This window comes from Gorilla gorilla, chromosome 3 (assembly GCF_029281585.2).
Source record: "Gorilla gorilla gorilla isolate KB3781 chromosome 3, NHGRI_mGorGor1-v2.1_pri, whole genome shotgun sequence".
Classification (NCBI taxonomy): Eukaryota; Metazoa; Chordata; class Mammalia; order Primates; family Hominidae; genus Gorilla; species Gorilla gorilla.
Window position 1 is genome coordinate 184,497,670 of NC_073227.2, and position 20,796 is coordinate 184,518,465.

A 20,796-nucleotide genomic window follows, 5' to 3' on the forward strand; every position below is an offset into this window, starting at 1 on the left:
TTTGCTGCATCCTTTTTCAGTACAGCTCAGAATGTGGTCCCAAAGGACAGAGTTGGGCACCTGTCTTTCCCTGAGTTGCCATCTTGGCAAAATTACTTAACCTCCCGTCTGTTTAATTGGGATAACAATAGTACCTACCTCATAGAATTGTGGAAATTAAATGTAAAGTGCTTAGTCTAGTGCCTGGCACTTAGTAAATGTTATTGTTATTAACTTTAGTTATATAAATAAATAGTAACAGTGTACAGCTTATAGTTGTTCATCCTTGTTACTTTGCTCATTAATGTTCTCTTATTGTAAATCTTTGCTGGAGCTTAGCAAGTTCATATCTTTATATCAAAATTTAGTTTACCTGTTATATATAAATAATCTTTTCAAATTAATCCATTCCACTCAACACTTCTTTATGCTGCATTAAAAAGGTTTTTAGTGTTTATTATTTTTTATTTTTTTTTGAGACGGTGTTTTGCTCTTGTTGCCCAGGGTGGAGTCCAGTGGCATGATCGTGGCTCATTGCAAACTCCGCTTCCTGGATTCAAGTGATTCTCCTGCCTCAGCCTCCCGAGTAGCTGGGGTTACAGGTGCCAGCCACCACACCCAGCTAATTTTTGTATGTTTAGTAGAGACAGGGTTTCACCACATTGGCCAGGCTGGTCTCGAACTCCTGACCTCAAATGAGACAGGGTTTCACCACACTGGCCAGGCTGGTCTCGAACTCCTGACCTCAAATGATCCACCCGCCTTGGCCTCCCAAAATGCTGTGATTACAAGTGTGGGCCACCGCGCCCAGCCAGGATTTTAGTATTTTTAAGTATGGCTCATCCAATACTACTAGGCACCCATGGGTATACTCCTTTTTATATAAACCTGTCATAGAGCTTGTGTGTGCTTCTTTCCCTCCCTAGACTATATACCATTGAAAAGTGTGCCATCATCCTCCCTTCATTTATCCATGCACATTACTGTGGGGCATTAGCTGTTACTGACTACCTTAATGGTAGAGATTGTGTGTTTTGGGGACTACATCTATAAATGTGAGTTACAACAACAAATCAGCTTAATAAATCTTATAGAGATTATCTGTTAGTGAAAACTTGCTCCTGAAAGTTAGTAAAACTAAAGAAAAACATTAATGGAAATCTACCTAGTATACCAATCTTTTTGAGACAATATTACTTGTACATGGTTTAAAACACTGAAAAATGGTTGCTCATAAAAATTGTATTAGTTTCTTATTAACTGCCATAGTAAAGTGATATGCATTTAGTGGCTTAAAGCAACACATTCATTTCCTGAAACCTCTGGAGGTCAGAAGTTCAAAAATGAGTCTTAACTGAGATAAAATTAAGGTGTTTGTCAGGGCTGTCTTTCTTTAAGGGGCTCTAATGAATTTTTCCGTTTCTAGAGGTCATCTACATTCTTTGGCTCCTTCCCTCTTCAAATCCAGCAGCATGGCATCTTTAAATTTTCCTCCAGAGAAGGTTACATTTTCTCTGACAGTGATCCTCCTGCCTTCCTCTTACATGGACCTTTAGGATTATGTTGGGCCCACCTGGATAATTTTCCCCATCTCAAGATCTTAATCACATCTGCAAGTCCTTTTTGTCATATATGGTAATATATTCCCAGGTTCTGGAGGAATCAGGGAGTGGATATCTTTTGGTCGGAGTAGGGCAGAGCATTATTGCGTCTGCCACAAAAAGACTTTTTCCAGCTCTCTTGCCTAATGCCCTGGTTCACTTGAGAAACAGCCACTGTTAACAGTTTCTTAGCTATCGATTCAGATACTTTATATGTATGTACCAGCATATATGTATGTTCCCTAACTTCTCTTTTTACATAAATGGTATACTGGATACCTTAGTCCCTTGCTTTTTTGTCTTACCTGATCTTATAGATCTATGTAAGTACATATAGATCCACTTCTTGCTTTTTAAACAGTGAATATTCCATTGTTTGCTTCTGTAACTTACTTAACCTGATCTGTGATAGACCTTTAAATTGTTTACATTCTTTTGCTACCACAGACATTGCAATACTGCTGCATTGATTATTTATCCCCCCTTTGGTACATGTGTAAATATGTCTGTAGAATAAATTAATAGAAATAGAATTTCTTGGTTAAAAGATTTTTTTTTTTTTTTTGAGACAGAGTCTTGCTCTGTCACCCAGGCTGGAGTGCAGTGGCGTGATCTCGGCTCACCGCAAGCTCCGCCTCCCGGGTTCACGCCATTCTCCTGCCTCAGCCTCCCGAGTAGCTGGGACTACAGGTGCCCGCCACCACGCCCGGCTAATTTTTTGTATTTTTCGTAGAGACGGGGTTTCACCATGTTAGCCGGGATGGTCTCGATCTCCTGACCTCATGATCCGCCCACCTCGGCCTCCCAAAGTGCTGGGATTACAGGCATGAGCCACTGTGCCCGGCCGGTTAAAAGATTTTTGACCAAGAAATTCTATTTCAATTTTTATCTTGATGGGTGCTATCTTTATTTTTATTTTATTTTATTAAAAAACTTTTTTTAGAGATGGAGTCTTACTCTGTCACCTAGCCTGGCATGTAGTGGCACACTCATAGCTAGCTCGCTGCAGCCTCAAACTCGGGCTGACGCCCCTGTCTCCCCAGTAGCCAAGATTACAGAGGTACACAGCCTCTCCTGGCTAATTTTTTAGATTTTTTTGTAGAGACAGGGTCTCACTATGTTGTCCAGGCTGGTCTCGAACTTCTGGCTTTAAATGATCTACTCACTTTTGCCTCTCAAAAGTGTTGAGATAGTGGGCATAAGCCACTGTGTTTAGCCTGATGGGTACTATCAAATCGCCTTCCAGAAGACTGTACTGGCTTGCACCCCCTTGAACTATGAGATTACTAATACACCCACACCCCCACTAATGCAATGTGAATAATTTTTTATCTTTGTTAATATTACACATTAATAATTCTATTTCATTGAAGTTTTTGTTTTTAAAGTTTTTCCAGCTTTTAAATAACACTTGTTTTTAATCTTCCTGTGATTTGTATATATCTTTTGCTGATCTTTTTCATATTAATCTTAAAATAACTTCTTAAGATAATTAGCTCTTTTGTTTGTGTTGCAAGTTTTTTGTAGTTTGTTTTTAGCTTGGTTTATGTTTTGAAGTTCAGACTTTTAAGTTTTTATGTAGATTTGTTATTTTAAATCTTCTGAATTTTATATAATGTTTAGAAAGACCTTTCTCTGAGACTCCTCTACAAAAAAATAAGAAAATCTTTTCTTCTGAGATATGTGTGGTTTCATTTTTTATGCTTAAATGTGATCTATGAGGAACTTAATTTAGAATACAGAGTGATATACCAAATTTTTAAAAGATTCCTATGCTTTTTATAGTTGTCCCTTGGTATCGAGGGATATTAGTTCAGGACACACTCGAATACCTAAATCCATGGATGCTCAGGTCCCTTATATAAAATGGTATAGTTTTTGCATGTAGCCTGTGCATATTCTCCTGTATACTTTAAGTCATACTTAACCATACCTATTACAATGTAAACGCTGTGTAGTGACTATATTGTTTTTTAAATTTTTATTATTTTTATTGTTATATTATTATTTTTTATTTATTTTTCTGAATATTTTCTGTCCTCTGTTGAATACCCAGATGTGAAGCCTGGAGGGCCAACTGAATTTACATTTTTTGAGTGCTTGAAATAGTTAATGCTAATCTAAAACTTGAACACACAGCAAATGTTACAAATAAATAAGTAGCTCAGCTAAGCCTTTGTGACCTAAAGGATGAATTATTACCAAATGTTATTTTTTGTCTTGCTTTGTTACATAATATACACTTCAAGGAATTTTCTTTTTTGTGCGTGTGACATCTGCTTTATGTTCAGCATTTGAAACCTAGGCTTGCTAAGTAGTGACTGTTTTCTAAATCACTACTAAATCTAATCCAAAAGTACATTTGGAGATCCCAAAACTGACTTATGAAGGCTTATAAATGAAATATCCTAATTTAAATACTTAAGAAATGTATAGTTTATTTATCCATTCTTTCTTTCTTTCTTTTTTTTTTTTTTTTTGAGTAGGAGTCTTGCTCTGTCACCCAGGCTGGAGTATGGTGGTGCTATCTCAGCTCACTGCAACCTCTGCCTCCAAGGTTCAAGCAATTCTCCGGTCTCAGCCTCCCAAATAGCTGGGATTATAAGCGTGCACCACCACGCCTGGCTAATTTTTGTATTTTTAGTAGAGACGGAATTTCACCATGTTGGCCAGGCTGGTCTTGAACTCTTGACCTCAAGCAGTCTGCCTGCCTCAGCTTCCCAAAGTGCTGGGGTTACAGGCTTGAGCCACTGTGTCCGGCCCTATTATTTATTACTTGATAAGGGTTTTTGAAAGCTGTATGTCTGTTGGGGTGGTCATGGTGGTTGGTGAATTGACTCAAACAAGACAGTGCCTTCTTTCTTGCTGTATAACTTTGTCAGTGAAAAAGAATGCCTCTGACAGGAACTGGCACAGAGGTTTTGTTCATCTAAGTGTATAGGTAATCTATTCGCCTGCTCCTTTTCAGGGCCAGGCCAACAAGAAAATCTGTTTCTCCCAGGAGCAATTAATTTAGGTAGAAATACAGTAAACCTGTCAAACTGATTTAGCTACAATCTTGTTTTTCACTTCTTATAAAAGACCCAGGAATGAGAAGGATAAACATGAATTTGTGCTAGAATTCCAGTGGCTGTATGCCTGTACTGTGTTTTAGAAAAGATAGAAGGCAAGTACTATTGTATTTAAGTTGGAAAAACTGATCTGTTTTGTGTGTGACCTGGCAAAAGTTTTTCAAAATGCTTTTGTTTCAAAGTTTTATTCAGTCAGAAGGAAATTTTAAATGAGGTAAACATTTTTATTTTTATTGTAGAATTGTATCACTAAAAGTGATCAGGCCAGTCACCTTTATTTCTTTATTGCCTCCCATCTGAATATTCTTGGGAGACTATGCTTACTGTTATCTCTGGAAAGAACTAGTCCTTCCTTCATAGTTATATCTTTGTTTCATTATGATCCCAAATATGATATTCTGGTCTTTGATAGAAGTCTCACTTAGTGACATATTAATTTCCTGTGTTATTATTCTGGGTAGACCTAAATGGGGTTGCATGTGAGATGAGTTTAAACCACACTACTTCTTTCTTAGTACGTTTATTGTCTACTTTTACAGGAGTAAAAACAATTATAATGTGTGACCTCTTCTCTTTAAACTCTTCTTTCAAACTTTGGTTAGGCCATTCTGACTGAAGTTAAAGAGAGTTAAAACCAGTCTGTTTATGTGTCTCTTTCTACAGCTTATTTTAATGCTTCTCTTTTCATTTGCTATTTAGGTTTGCTAGTTCTCATCATTTTGCCATTAAAAAGTACCAGTATGCAAGGCAATCATTTTTCAACTTGTTGATTTTAGATGTTGTTTCGTTGCAAAGAGTGTTTGATTATCTGTATCCAGAGATATACGGTGATGCAAGTGTTTGTTGATATTGGATCAAAATCTGTACTTAACAGTATTATTTCATATTCTCTCTTTTGTTCTGGGAGCAAGGAGGATATTTTGATTTGATTTTCTGATTTAAACATTAACTTCCATATTAATTAGGTGGTAGGCTTATTTTGTAGCCTGGAAATTGAGAAATGTTTAGTAAATTTCTTGATTTTTAGATCTCAGGTTACTTTCTCAGGGAGGCCTTTCCTTACTTCCCAAAGTGAGTCAGGACGCTATGCTTTTGATCCATTTTCTAGCCAGCACTTACTAAGTTAGCTATTCCTGAGAAAACTAGATTGTAAACTCCATGAAGGCAAGTTCATGTCAGTTTTTGATCTGGAAGCCTCAGTGCTTATCCTAGTACATGGTATATTTAGTGTGTGCTCAGTAATTAAAAAAAATATATATTAATATGAGGTTGCAGTGTAAAGAGTGGCAGTAGAGAATCTGGGAGAAGTTTATTCTGACTAGACATTAGTAGGTAAGTTTGGAATAACATAAGTTGAGCTAGATATTAGAATCTAAAATGAAGATAAAATTAAAGTCTGCATTAGAGAATTATTAAGATATTCTTTTAATGTTAAGGAAAGCACTATCATGAGCTATTTTATAAATTACTTTTATATTTGATACCTCACACTATTTTAAAGAACATACTTAATATTTTTAATTCATAGTAGCCCATTGTACAGTACAAAGTGGATGCTCAGTAAATGCTCACTCAGGGCAGCATCCCACTTTCTTTACTTCTCTCAAACTGTGATTTGCAACCTCAGGACATATTTGCAGTCTCAAGTGAGCTGCTATTAAGGAAATAACACACAAATGTACAATTAATGCTGGGCAGTGCAGTACATTATTAGGTGCTAAATGGTAAATGCTACCAAGAGGGAAAGGCTACTGAGATATGAAATTATTCTTGGATCCCTTCAAGGAGCAGTTGAACTTGACCTTTAAGCGGTCTTTGAAGATTGGGTGGGGTTTAGAAAGGCTTATGTATGGAACTATTAAAGTCTTCTTGGAAGCGCTAATTAATTAATTGTCATTGACACCTGTCATTGCATCATATTTATCTGTTAAGGAAGGAAGATGCACTAGGGCTCACTGGTGCATTTCACTACTGTCTTTGCAGTGAAGATTCACTGCAAAAAAAAGTGTAGATGTGCTTAGTCCATCCCATTTCGATCACGTCACTGGTGTAAAATTGGTACATCATTTACTATAATTTACAGTCATTCACGGCATAATGACATTTTGGTCATCAGTGGGCCACATATATGATGATGGTCCCAGAAGATTATAATACTGTATTTTCACTTTACCTTTTCTATGTTTAGACATGTTTAGATACACAAATACTTACCTTTGTGTTACAGTTGCCTACAGTATTCAGTACAGTAACATCCTGGACAGGTTTAAAGCCTAGGAGCAATAGGCTATGCCATAGAGCCTGTGTGTATAGTAGGCTATACCATCCAGGTTTGTGTAAGTACACTTTATATTTGCATAAAAAGGAAATCCCCTACTGACTTGTTTCCCAGAAAGTATCCCTGTTAAGTGAGGCATGCCTGTATTTTTATGTTTAAGGGTATTATGATGTTTACAGTATTGCACTCTAAGCTTTCTCAGTTGTAGGCATGGGTTTGGTCTTACACTTTAAAAAAAAATGTATTTACGTACACTTTGTGGACCTCAAGTGTGTTTGCTGAAATGATCACTTCTTTATGTCTCTTGTTTCACTGAGTAGTCTAAATGGCACTTCTGTCTCTAGTTGAGCGTAGACTGCGGCTCAACTTGATGGTCTTTTAGGCAAAGTTCCTTTTTGTTACTTATGATTTTAACAGGAATATTTAAAGCGTATTGCCCCTAAAATAACTCTATTATGTTGTTTTGAATAAACTATGCGTTTTTTTGTTACTTCTAGTTATGAATCCAAAGAATAGACTTTCAGACTGAATTTTTTGAAATAGTAACTAAAGAGTGTAGGGAAGAGATACTTTTAATGCAGGTTTTCTAACTGGACTATTTCTGTGGTGCAAGAGTCTTTTCATAGGCATAGATATTCAAAATGGTCTGTTAGTTATTTTATGATAGAGTTTTACTTTAGTTTTTCCCTGTTGAAACATTTTTTTCCAAATTTTAATGTATTGAAAAATATGAAAGTGTTTTGAAATATAGTAAATTTTATTGTACATATTTCTGTGTCTCACTATATATTCATATCCTGCCTTGAGGCAACCTTTTCATGAATAAATTATTATAAGGAATCATAATTTACAGTTGAGTCAAAAAAATAAGTTAATTTCTTTGTACCTTCTTTGTACTAAGTCTTGAAGGTTCTTTAGCCAAGATCGTATAAAGCTATGAGGACGTTTTTATATTCAAGGGGTATCAAACTTCTTTTCCCTAAAGAAAGTTTTTGAGTCTTTAAAGGACATTTTTTGTAGTTTTGAACGTATTGCTGGAACTTCATGGCTATGTATTTTCAGTTTTAGCAGCTTCAGAGACTTTATATTTTCTTCCTTGGGATTTTTGTGAATTTTTAAAATATTTTTAAGCATTTTTTAATAATGATATGTGGGATCAGATCTCTTTTCACAGGATGCATCTTTGCTTTCGTTTTTTGGTCATGCATTAGTCATTTATTCCTGTGTAACAAGATATCCTAAAATTTGATGGCTTAAACCAATATTTATGATCTCTCCCTTTCTTTGGGTCAGGAATCAAGCATGGCTTACTGGGCTCCTCTCCCTCAAGGTTTCTCACAAGGTTGCAGTGAAAGCATTACTTGGGGGTGTGATTTCAAGGCACAGCTGCGGAGAGTCTACTTCTTTTTGTTGTTTTTGTTTTGTTTTGAGGCAGAGTCTGACCCTGTTGCCCAGGCTAGAGTGCAGTGGTGCCATCTATGCTCGCTGCAGTCTCCACCTCCATAGTTCAAGCTATCCTCCCACCTCAGCCTCTTGAATAGATGGGATTACAGGCATGTGTCACCACACCCAGCACATTTTTATATTTTTAGTAGAGATGGAGTTTTGCTATGTTGGCCAGGCTGGACTTGAACTCCAGGCCACAAGTGATTCCACCTGCCTCAGCCTCCCAGAGTGCTGGGATTACAGGCATGAGCCACCATGCTTGGCTGAGGATCTGCCTCTAAGCTTGCTGTTGGTAGGATTGTTAAGCTGGTTCTTGGTAGGATTCAGCTCCTCGTGGACCGTTGAACTGCAGGCCTCACTTCTTCACTAGCTGTTGTCTGGAGGCCTCCCTCAGTTATTTGTCATGTGGCCCCTCCATATGGCAGCTCACTACATGACAGCTGGTTTCCATGAGAGGGAGAAAGATGGAAGCCAGAGTTCTTTGATAACCTAATCTCAGAATTGGCATTTCATTGCTTTTGCTAAATGCTCTTCATTAAAAGTGAGTGAGTAGGTCCAGCCCACATTCAAAAGGAGGGGATTCCATAAGGGCATGAGGATCAGGAGGTGGGGTTTATTGGGTCCATCTTAGAGGCAGCCTGCCAAATGTCCTGAAAGTTTTTACTTGATTCATGCTTGCTAGGTACTTTAATCTCAAAAATTCCTCATTACACCTGCCTTTCTCCTCTGCGCTTGCCATGTGAGCAGAGAGATACATAAAAGAGTACATGTGCTCTTATATGATGGTTCTACATATTTTCCTATACCTGTAACCAACTTCCAGTGATACCCTAAGATTCAGATGTGGGTATATCTTCTCAGGTTTATCAGAAAGCGAGCAGAGCACTCAATGAGTGTTGAAAGAATGAATATATTTGTGAATGAGGAATTTGTGGTTATTTTAAATAGTTCTGCCTAGTTTTACAAAGGAAGTAATTTTGAACTGCATCTTATCAAAGGGCAAGTAAAGTATTTTGCAGGCAGAGTTAATAACAAGTGCAGTCTCAAGAAGTTATGAAATAGCTTGGTATGTTCTGGAATGGTGAGAAGTTCAGTAAGAATGGAGTGAAGAATCTTTTATAGAGGAGCATGGAAAATAATGGTGGAGAAGCAGGTTGGGGCTAGATTGTTTCTGTGCTAAAGACTTGGGACCTAACTGTGAGCTAGTAGAGCGCTTTAAGCAGGGGAGAGGGACTTTACTATATTAGTGTTTTATGAAGACAAGCTCTGTAGCTTTGCCGAAGAAAGGACTAGTGGGGAGAATCTAAAGACTATCCTGATTATGAAAGATTCTGAGGACTGAATTAAGCAATTGACAATAATTTTGAAGAAGAGTGTAAAGCCACTTGGCCTTTTTCTGGAATAGGTATGTTGGAGATTGCCAGCTGTCCCCTAATGTATTCTTTCTGTTTTTCTATATGAATGGATCTTTTTCTCACAGAATAAGGATTATATTTACTACTCTCCCTTATGTAACACTGTGAATAAATTTTGGTCAGTGGGATGTGAGCAAAAGGATCTACAACTTCCCAGGTCATGCTCTTAAAAAAAGGGGATGTACCTTCAGATTTTTCTTTTCCTACTTCATACTGGCTTGAGTGTAGACCTGGTATTAGGCTGTCTTGAACTAGATAGGAGGTATAGCCTGAGACTAGTAGACAAAAAAATGGAAGGATCCTGGATCCCTAAGGGCTTTGTGGAACAGAACCTTCAGCTCCTACTTTTAACAATAAAGAACCAAACTTAATCTGGGTTATGCCATTATTTGGGGTTTTTATAACAGAGAGCCAAATATGATTCCTAAATCATTATAGGTGAGGTAAGATACAGGATTATGTAGGAATAAAAGAAACCCGAGATGTCTAGTTTGGAGGACCTAATGAATTGTGATCTGATTAACTGGCATAAGGCTTCAGTGGGAAAATGATACATTTTTCCTTTTGGATATACTAATTTTGAGATGGCTTCTATTATTTTCTCTATTCCTAATTTGTACAGGCAACGAGCCCAGCTTTGATTTTGCATGATTCATTGCCCGCTTTGTTCCATGTGAAACATCTACAATCAAGCCCCTACTAATAATCCAAGTCCCTTCTGACCCCTTAATTTTCTTAACTGTAACAAATTTCTGGCTGTGAGTCTCCTCACTATCTGTAGTCCCTGTATCTTCTTTGAAGATAGAACATGTTGTTGAAGAGCTGAGTTTATTGACTCCTTCTGTGCCTTTCTTCTGTCATTGGAGAGCACCTCTGAATATATCATTTCTGTCATTACCATGGCAACAGATTATTAGAATTATTTAATGAGTCTGGCTTATCTCCTGATTTTTCTTGTAATAGTTTTAGCTTACTGTATTTCTGTCATATTACTGTTTTTAAAATTTATTTGTAAAGAATATTTTTGGGACTGAAGGCACTTACATATCTGACTATATGTGTCATGTGTTTTCATACATTTTAGCCCAAAGCACCAAAGGGAAAAAGTGCAGGACGGGAAAAAAAAGTCATCCATCCATATAGTAGAAAAGCAGCTCAAATTACGAGAGAGGCCCACAAACAAGAAAAAAAGGAAAAGTAAGTATCTTTTCATCATTTGTATTACTCGTTGGTAAAAAGCCCCTTTATACTTTTATCTTTCAAACATATATCCTTTCACAGTATTGTCTCCCTTTCATAAATATTTATTGAGTGTGTTCTGTATGCAGAGGGTGAAACTGAACAAGGACTCTACTCTTTTAGAGCTTACCTAAAACAGATAAGTAATTTACGTAGCAGTGGGTGATGAGTGCCATGAAAAATTTAAAAAGTTATGGGATGGAGAGTGAGGGAGAAGTTGTTTTATGTGGGATAGTCATGGAAGCCTTCTCTGAAGAAGTTACATTTGAACAGAGAGTTGAAAAATGTGAGGTCTGTATATAAGGCATATAGGTTAAAGTGCCCATGAGACATGTAAGAGGAGATATGGAATGGATAGTTAGATATGTTGAGTCTAGTGTTCAGAGAATAGGTTAGGGGTATTGACACAAATTTGGGAGCGATCAGCATCCATGTGGGATTTCAAGCCGTGAGACTGGATAGGATCAGTTCACCTAAGGAGTAACTGTTGACAGGAAAGAGAAGAGAGCCAATTACTGAGTCCAGTGGCCCTCTACCATTTAGAGGTTAGGAAAAGAAGGAGCATTCCACAAGTGAGACTGAGAAGGAGGAGAAAGAAGGCTGTTTCAAAGATTCCTTAAAATGAAGTGAAGTTCAAATAAAAATCATCGTTTTGACTATTTTAGAATACCCTTGCCATTTTCATGAATGTTAGATACATTTGCATACTAGATAATGGAAACCAGTATATTTTTAAATGTTGATTCTTTGCTTAAGATAAGCTTTGTATAGTAAAGGTTAGCTGTTTCACAGTGATTTGGCTAGAAGGAAATAAGTGTTGTGATAGCAGTCAAATTTTCTTTATTTTCTGCGGGGTAGTTTTTAATTTTTTTCAACATAAAGATTTACTGTGATGATAGCAGTTTTGCTTTAGCACAGTAGTTTTCAAACTTCAGCTATTTGTGCATCACTTTTATGATTTTTGCTGTATCTTTTTAATATGATTTATTAGTACTGTGATTTTGCAGTTTCTGCTGTCATATATATCAGTATTTTGCAAACTTAAGTACATGAAATACATCTGTAGAGCTTATTAAAACTGTTTGTTCCAACCCCTAGAATTTTCTATTCTGAAGGTTTGGGTTTCTGGCTTAAGGGTTTCCACTTCCAACAAGTCTCCAGGTAATGCTGGTGCTGTTGCTGCTGGTTTAGGGACCACACTATGAGAATCACTGACCTATACTATTATTTATTTTCCCTTAAGTACCATTTTTTAAAAAGGAGATATTTTTTCTCTCTTAAAATCAAATAGATACTATTACCTGCTGTAAATGGTCTGAGGCTGAGATATAACTTTTGTATATGTTTGGTGAAAAGATCTGGTGAAGGTTGGAAGACTGGTAAAATAAACCCACAGTTTTGTCCTTAATGTAAAGTGAAAGGATCAAAAGAAAATGGAGGAAGGGGAAGCAACGTGCTTACCATTTTATTAAAGATTGTTTAATTCTGTGTCTATGAACTGCTTACCTTACATATAGTACCAGTGGTATAATGTGCAATATTTTAGCAAGTAACTGCTTTAGAATATGATTAAGTACTTGGTTCACTGTCATTGTGACCGTGAGCCTACAATGTTTGTATGTTGTCAGGTATATTCAGCATGTTGTGTATTGATTTACAGAATTAGCGTTATAGAAAAATTATGGAAGAATAAAACAGAACAACATGCTAATCTGATACATATATATTGTCCTAAGAAAATTCTGTTTATTGGCCAAGACTTTTATTTTAGTAATGCAAAGTAGAAAGCACTTAATTTTTCTGCTTAGACAATGTTCTAAATAGATTGGATTTTTTCCCTTTTTAAAATTTATTTTCAAAAAGTCACTCTCGTAGTAGTCATGGCTCTAGAACCAAATATACAATTTTAATAGTACTTAACATTATTTTATGTTATGAAATCATAGGCTTAGGCCACTATAGATGTCAGTTTTTTGAATAGCAGCGTCAGTAACCACGAGTCATACTTAACTTTAAATGGGAATGTGGTCACAAAAGGCACGTTGAAACGCTGCTGATTCCCTGCCCCATTTCAAAAGATGATTGGTGACAAGATACCCAGATGGTTGGGACAACTTTAAGCAAGGTGATTGAAGAAGGTACCAACAGGACAACTTGAACTTGGGTACCTGTGGCTTCTTAGAAATGAATAGCAGTTATCAGATGTTGTTTTAGTAACTGTTGCTGCATAAGAAATTCTGCTACAATTTAGCAGCTTAAAACAAACACAGTTTCTGGATCAGGTAGGAATCCCATTGCCACTTAACTGGGTGTTTCTGACCCAGCATCTTTCACAAGCCTGCAGCTAAGCTGTTGTCTGGGACTGCATTCATCTCAGAGCTTGCTAGGGAGAATATCTGCTTCCAAGCTTCCTCACATGGCTGTTGGCAGACCTCAGAAAAGATACTGTAGGAGTGGATAACAATGCTAGAGTAAAAGTTCAAGCATATTCTTTATCTTCAACATTTGAAAAGCTCTGATTTAGGACTGTATGACAGGAACTAGGATGGTTTGAAGACTAGCACATTCCCGACAATGAACAATTTACAAGCAGCAAGTGGCTCTTTGATGTGATTTTTGTTTTATGATTTCACAGTATAGCAACATTTTGGCAAATAATTCTAGATAGCAAATGAAAATGACTCCTAATGGAAGATTAACAAAGGAAACTAAGCATGATGGGTAAGAATCTCAGAAACAACTACCTTTGAGAATTAATCTTATTGATTCTCTTTAAAACTCATGTTTACATATTGTTTTAAGAATTTTTTCATATTTACATGCAAGTACTGTTTTAAATAATTCTCAAATCTCTCTACTTTTCTTCATTCCAGCTGATACCACTGTAAGTTCAGGTTTCCACTGAGTCCATTCAGAATTACTGCAACTTGACTTCTAACTAGATTCTTCCCTCCAGCCTTATTTAAAAGGAACAAATTCCCCTCAGAGCCATTCTCCAACTTTTTATGAAGTGTTCTTTGTTTTTTAAAATAAACTTTGGGGTATAATTAATATATAATAAAGCGAACACATTTTAAGTGTAGTTTTTGGGTTTTGACAATTGTATACATTGGTGTAGCCACCCTGATCAGTATGTAGTATACAATTTCATCTTCCTAGAAAATTCCCTTGTGTATCTTCCCAGTCAGTCCTCACCCTCTACCCCTAGCCTCAGGCAGCCCCTAATTTGCTCTTTATTTTGATAGGTGAGATTTATCTTTCTAATGTTTAATATAAATGGGATCATGCTGTATGTGGTTTTTTGTGCCACCGTCTTTCACGTAGCATAATGTTTGAGAGACTTATCCATGTCATTTTATGTATTAGTTGTTCTTTCCTTTTATTGGGAATATTATTCCATTCTCAGGCAACTTATTTATATCCATTCACTGGATATGCACCTTGCTTATCCATTCACTGTCTATGTTCGTTTGGATATATTTTCATTTTTGGCTATTATCAGAGGTCGGCAAGCTAAGGCATTAGCCACCTGTTATTATGAAAAGTTTTGTTGGAAAACATCAATGCTAGTTCCTTTTGTGTTTTCTATAGCTGCATTCATGCTGCAGTGGCAGAGCTGAGTAATTATTACAGGTACACGGCCCCCAAAGCCTAAAATGTGACTACTTGACCATTGAAGAAAATATTTGTCAACCTCTGCTGTTAGGAATAAAGTTCATTCCTGTAAAACATTCATGTACAGGTGTTTGTGTGGACGTATGTTTTCATTTTTCTTTTACTTCCTAGAACTATAATTGTTGGGTAGATGTTTGAGTTTATAAGAAATTCAGTTTATAAGATGTTAGGTTAACACATTTAAGATGTTTGCTTAAGTATATGAGAATTTGGGTATATAAGAATTGCTGGATCATTTGGTGTATATTTAAGTATATATGAAATTACCTTTCTCAAAGTGATAGTACCATTTTACATTTTCACTACCAGAGTATGAGAGTTCTATTTGCTGTATATTCTCTCTGACATGTTATGTTGTCAGGGTTTTTTTTTCTCTTTAATTTTAGCCAATCTAGTAGGTGTATAGTGGTATTTCAGTGTGGTTTTAATTTTCATTTCTTGATGACTAATGATGTTGAGCATCTTTTTAGGTTCTTTTTGGTCATTTGTGTTTTCTTGATGGAGAATCTGTCCGAATCTTTTGCCTTTTTGGTACTGGGTTAATCTGTTGTTAAGTAGTAAGGACTGTTTATATATTCTAGATACAAATCCTTTGTTATTTGTGTTATGATTATTTTCTCCTATTCTGTAACTTAAAAATTTTATATAAAGAAGGTTTTGGCCTGGTATGGTGGCTCATCCTTGTAATCCCAGTGCTTTGGGAGGCCAAGGTGAGAGGACCGCTGGAGGCCAGGAGTTTGAGACGAGCCTGGGTGACACAGTGAGACTCTGTCTCTACAAAAATAAAAGTTAAAAAAAAAAAAAAAAAAGTAGCCAGGCATGGTGGTATATAACAGTAGTCCTAACTACATGGGAGGCTGAGGCAGGATGGTTGCTTGAGCCCAGGAGTTTGAGGCTGCGGTGAGCAATGACAGCACTACTGCAGTCCTGCCCGAGCTACACAGTGAGGCCCTGTCTCTAAAAATAATAATAATAATAACAAAATATTTCATTTTATTTCTCCAGTTTTCTAGTTGTGTAAAATGGGAGGATAAATCTGGTTTGCTTACTTCTTTGTGGATAAAAGCCATGTATACTTCCTGCTTTATACAAAGCCTTCTCCTATGGCTAAGATTTTTCCATTCCCGTAGTCCCTATCTTTTTTTTTTTTTTTTTTTTTAATCCTGAATAACTTCTCTGCATGTTCAGGTCTCAGCTTAAAATTTACTTCTCTGGAAAACCTTCCCAAATCCTAAAACATACGGTAGGTGCTTTTTAAATATGCTTTTATAGCTCTGTATGCTTCTCCATGTTTTTATTGCCCTTAGATTTTAAGGTTTTTCAGGACAGGGACAGTGAATTTTTTTTGTTCATGGCTGTATCCTTTGGGGCTATCAGAAACTAAAGTCTGGCAAAGACTTGGTATCCAGAGGTCTCCTGAATGAGTAAGTGTTTAGAATATCAGTAATAGGAGGCCTGTATTACCTATACACTTTCTGAGCATAAATGAAATTTTTGTTTGTTATAATTCTTTTCAAATTCATGGAAAGTAACCATTCTGTTTTGTTCTTATTGAAATTTAAAAGATGACAGTAGTGCATTTTGATCTTGGTGGCAGCACTCAGTCTTCCAGAAGGTTTGCGTTACTCTTGTGCTCAAGTATTCTGCATATTACAGAACCCATCTGAATGTTCATAATTCAGAAAAGCTTTCAGTTGTGTTTTCAAAACTGGTTTGTTCTATAGGCTTCCTTTAGACATTGAGGTGCTTAAAGGAAGTTTCTGATAAAATTCTAGTGATTCAAAAGAGAAGCATAGTATTTAATGTTTCTGTTAACAAAATTATTCTCAAATTTGTAAAAGAATGACCTTTTAATTAGAATTCTTTAGGCAGTTTTTCTTTTCGTTGTTATTGTCAGAGTTTTAAAACTTGCTTTGGAAATTTTCTAACACATATATTTACCTTTCCTTCAAAGATTGAAGAATGAAAAGGCCTTGCGTCTCAACCTTGTTGGTAAGTGGGTTTACTTATTAGAAACTCTGGCTGGAGTATAGGGCATTTCTGCCCTATACTTGTTTTTCTTTTTACTCTTTTAGTGAAATACTGTTTTTATCAAAGTGAATTTGATCAGACTTGATCTAAACAAAGCAAATCAATCATTAAACTTTTGGAATAAACAGTGTTAATGATTTCTAGCTCAGTTTTCCAGAAACTGTTAGTTTATATTTATCTACCTACCTACCTGTCTACACATAACATTCATATCCATCTGTCCATCTATCTGATGTTTAACTCTACCTCCCTAACCATTAGAATTATGAAGGATTATGGCCTAGGTAGAAACAACAATTCATATTTATTTAATGATGTGGACATACACATCTTCAGTTTGTATCTCAGTGTCATGTCACTGTTTTTTTGGTCAGATTTATTGCTAATAATTTTTTACTCACAAGTCTGAGATTTAAATACTGACTGTTAGGCTCTTTTATTAAAATTAAAGGTATTTGAACTCCCATCAATGCTTCATCAGGTAATAGAATAGTATTTTTAAATGGGATCTCAGTGTACAGGGCCGGGTGATTTTTTTTGATCTGTAAGCTTGAGAAATCTAACTGAAAGTGACCCTGACGGTCAGGTTTACTCACAAGGGTGAATTTTGTTGGCTCTTTGGTAATATATATCAATTACTCTACACAGTACCTGGCAGTTCTTATATGCTTAATGTATTTGCTAACTTTGGGGCCCTGGACAGGTCATTTAACATCTCTCATCTACAAATAGGGGTAATAATAGTACTAATTCTCATGGGATTATAAAGCTATTTACATAGTGCCTACAGCTTATTAAATACTGAGCAAATATCATTCTCATCATTAATGGAGTTTTCATTATTTTTGACAAGCTGTCCTTTGCTTTTAAATACTTAGAAGTTCAAGCTCGACTAAATAATCATTTTCCTTTTTTGCATCCATATTGGATAAGAAATATATACAGAAGAGCATCCCTCCCACTCCTCTTTCCTCTCTAAATTAAAATCTGACAGTTTAATTTGTGACAGACTGGTTTAATTAGCTTTGAGCCCACACAAGTCTTTATGTTTAACATTGACATAAATTTTGGTTCTGTTTTAAACACGTTAATGTTGAAAATGATAATGAATATTTACTTGCTTAAATGATGACTTGTGGGGTAAACTGTCTTGGTACTTGTTGTTTATAGGTGAAAAACTGCAATGGTTTCAAAATCATCTTGATCCCCAAAAAAAGAGATATTCAAAGAAAGATGCTTGTGAACTAATTGAAAGGTAAACACTGGGCATATTATGAGCAAAGGGTCAGAAAAGGGAATTGTCCAGCCTAGTTCTTTAAGATACAGAGCTCTGTTACGGATTTGCAGAAGAGCAAATGGGCTTTGTTATCAGGAAGACTATTTCCTGGCTTAGTCACTGTAGGAGGTTTGTAACCTATTTGGGTCTCAGAGTGGTAGTTAGGCCACTTTCTTGGGATCAGGATGGGCTTCCTGGAGAAGTGTCATCTAAACTGGCTGCTGAAAGGTGGGGGTTAGCAGATCGAGGCAAGGTAGTTTGAAAAACCCCTAGCAAGAAAGAAGAATATTTAAAATGCCCAGAAGTGAGAATGAAGATAACGTATTTAGTGATCTGCCAGACATTTAATATGACTAAAATAAGTTCAAGGAGGGAACTGTGGCAGGTACAATAAGTGATAGCTAGCTCATGAAAGACCTCAGATGTCAGTCTAAAAGTTGGGACCTTATCCAAGGACATTAGGAACCACAGGAGGCTTTTACAGCAAGCAACTGAAATGATCATACTTAACATTAGAAGGGACACATTGAGAATGAAGAAAACAGACTGAGAGGTTCATGACTCTGGTCAGGAAACCGTTGAAAGGTTGCTGTAACAATCCAGGCCAGAAATGATGGTGGCCTCAGCTTGGCTCATAGCCTGATAAAGAAGTGAAAGATTCCAAAGAAATTAAGAAGGTAGAAGTCTCAGTGTTCAGTGAAAACTTAGGTGTGGAATAAAAGGGATAGAGAGCATTGACTGCCATCAGATCAAGGAAGCCATCAGATTCCTCGTCTGGACAACTATTTCCTGAGATAGGGAACCCAGGAGATGGAGGGGATTTGGTGGGGGGTAGGTGGGGACAGGGTGATGACAAGTTCAGTTTTGATGTGCAAATGGTGAAGCCACTAGGGGACATCCAGATTGAGATGGTGGTTGAATGTGAGGGTCTGCAGTTTGATAGAAGGCTGCGATTTGGTCACTGAAGTTAAAGAAATGGTCGAGTTATCCAGGGAATGGGTAAAAGAGGTTTGAGGACCTGAGGAACTCAGAGAAACATAAACGTTTAAAGGCCACATGAAGGCTGGAGACTAAGTTTTCCATTAAGTAATGTAAGCCCAATACATAGACTTTGTATGTAACACAAATCATTTTCGTATTTTTCAGGTACTTAAATCGATTCAGCAGTGAGCTGGAGCAGATTGAGTTACATAACAGTATCAGGGACAGGCAGGGGAGGCGGCACTGTTCCCGGGAGACTGTCATCAAGCAGACGATGGAGCGGGAGCGACAGCAATTTGAAGGATATGGCTTTGGTGTGCTCACTGATTTTTTATTTTCCTTTTATATGACATAGCAGTATCAATTTGTGATTGATTTCAAAGGTTTTATTTTAGATGTTGTTTATTTCATTTGATTTTCTTCCTTTGATGTCTTTTTCTTTGTGAGGGTTTAGAAAAATTTTGGATTCTTTTTTTTTCCCCTACATTCCCAACAAAACTATCAAGTTTGTGACAGTGACGTGACATCATGTCTTTTTTACTGTGATAGTAATACTGATTACTTTCACATTGATCTTGTCAACCCTAACTTGTCTCCAGAACTCCAAATTTGCAGTATCACATATGGATTTCTCAAACTCTCTACTTGCATGTCTTTTGGGCATCTCAGACTTGACATGTCATGAAACAAAGGCCAGCTTTTCTCCTAAAACTTGCTCCTCCTCCAGGTTTCTTATTCCAGTCAGTGGCATTACCACCTGCCCAGTTGCTCAGATCAGAAACTCTACAGTCACTTTCATAGTCCACATCCAACCCGTCAGCAAAGCGTTTAGAATCTGATGACTTTGACTGCTGCTACTACCATCTCCCACTTCCCTGGTTCAGGCCACTATCGTCTCACCTGTGCTATGGTAATAGCCTCCCAGTTGCTCTCTGTGCCTCCACTCTTTCCCGCTAAAGTCTGTTCAACATGTAGCAGCCAGATGAGTTGGCAATATTTATCAGAGCACATCCAAAGTAAACCATTTGTTGGTGATACAGCTAGGACTAAAACTCAGATCTGCTGTGCTGCAGTGCTTTTCCCAGAATCAGGGGATGGGTCTGATGAACAGACTCTGATGAGTTTGCAGGTGTCAGTTTCCCTTTGGGGAAATTGTCACCAAATTCTGTTTTGATAAGATTTTGAGAAGACTAGATATAACCATCCCCTCTCCCCTCCTCATGTGGTGTAACTATTTCTGATTCATTAAGATTCCTTTAAAAAATTTTTTTATGCTTATTTATACCTTTTAACACCTAGCCCCTCATACTGTTATTCTCTGAAACTATTGTAAAAGTCAATAGACAGTTGTAGCAAACATGCTTATTTTATCTTCTTTATTACTTGATACTAAATTTCATTTAACATTGTATTGAATTGGCCAGATATTTGCAGCAGCCTTCCAGTTTTTGTTGTTCATGCCTCTTGTATTTCACCAATTTTAGTGTATCATGCATATTGGTTTATGATGGAACTTTTGAAATATGGTAAAGAACTACCATATACCCGGTGTTTATTAAAAATGGATTTAAGTTTTATTGAACTTCTTTAAGCAAAATTTTTTTTTTAATTTAAAAAAGTCTTTTTTTCACATTTGGAAAAATGTGATTTTTTTAAACATTAATTCTTGCATTCCTGAGATAAATTCTACCTTGTGAAGGCAGATTATATGTTTGAAAACATTGTACTTTTCACGAAGAAAAAATATACAACCTGGCATGTTATTTTAGTGAATTGACAGTTATACTTTGCCAGGTACCTTTTA

At 36.6% G+C, this 20,796-nt stretch overlaps 1 protein-coding gene across 2 annotated transcripts in view; it reads left to right on the top strand.

The window, feature by feature from the left end:
- The window catches only part of TMA16 (translation machinery associated 16 homolog), a 28,542-nt gene that overhangs the window by 4,157 nt on the left and 3,589 nt on the right, over positions 1 to 20,796 (top strand). For both annotated transcript variants that reach the window (XM_004040584.5, XM_063705630.1), the window contains exons 2-5: positions 10,875 to 10,987; positions 16,659 to 16,696; positions 17,906 to 17,990; positions 19,158 to 19,306. In XM_004040584.5, coding sequence (XP_004040632.1) covers positions 10,875 to 10,987; positions 16,659 to 16,696; positions 17,906 to 17,990; positions 19,158 to 19,306 — 385 coding nt within the window. The remainder of the gene's footprint in view (positions 1 to 10,874; positions 10,988 to 16,658; positions 16,697 to 17,905; positions 17,991 to 19,157; positions 19,307 to 20,796) is intronic.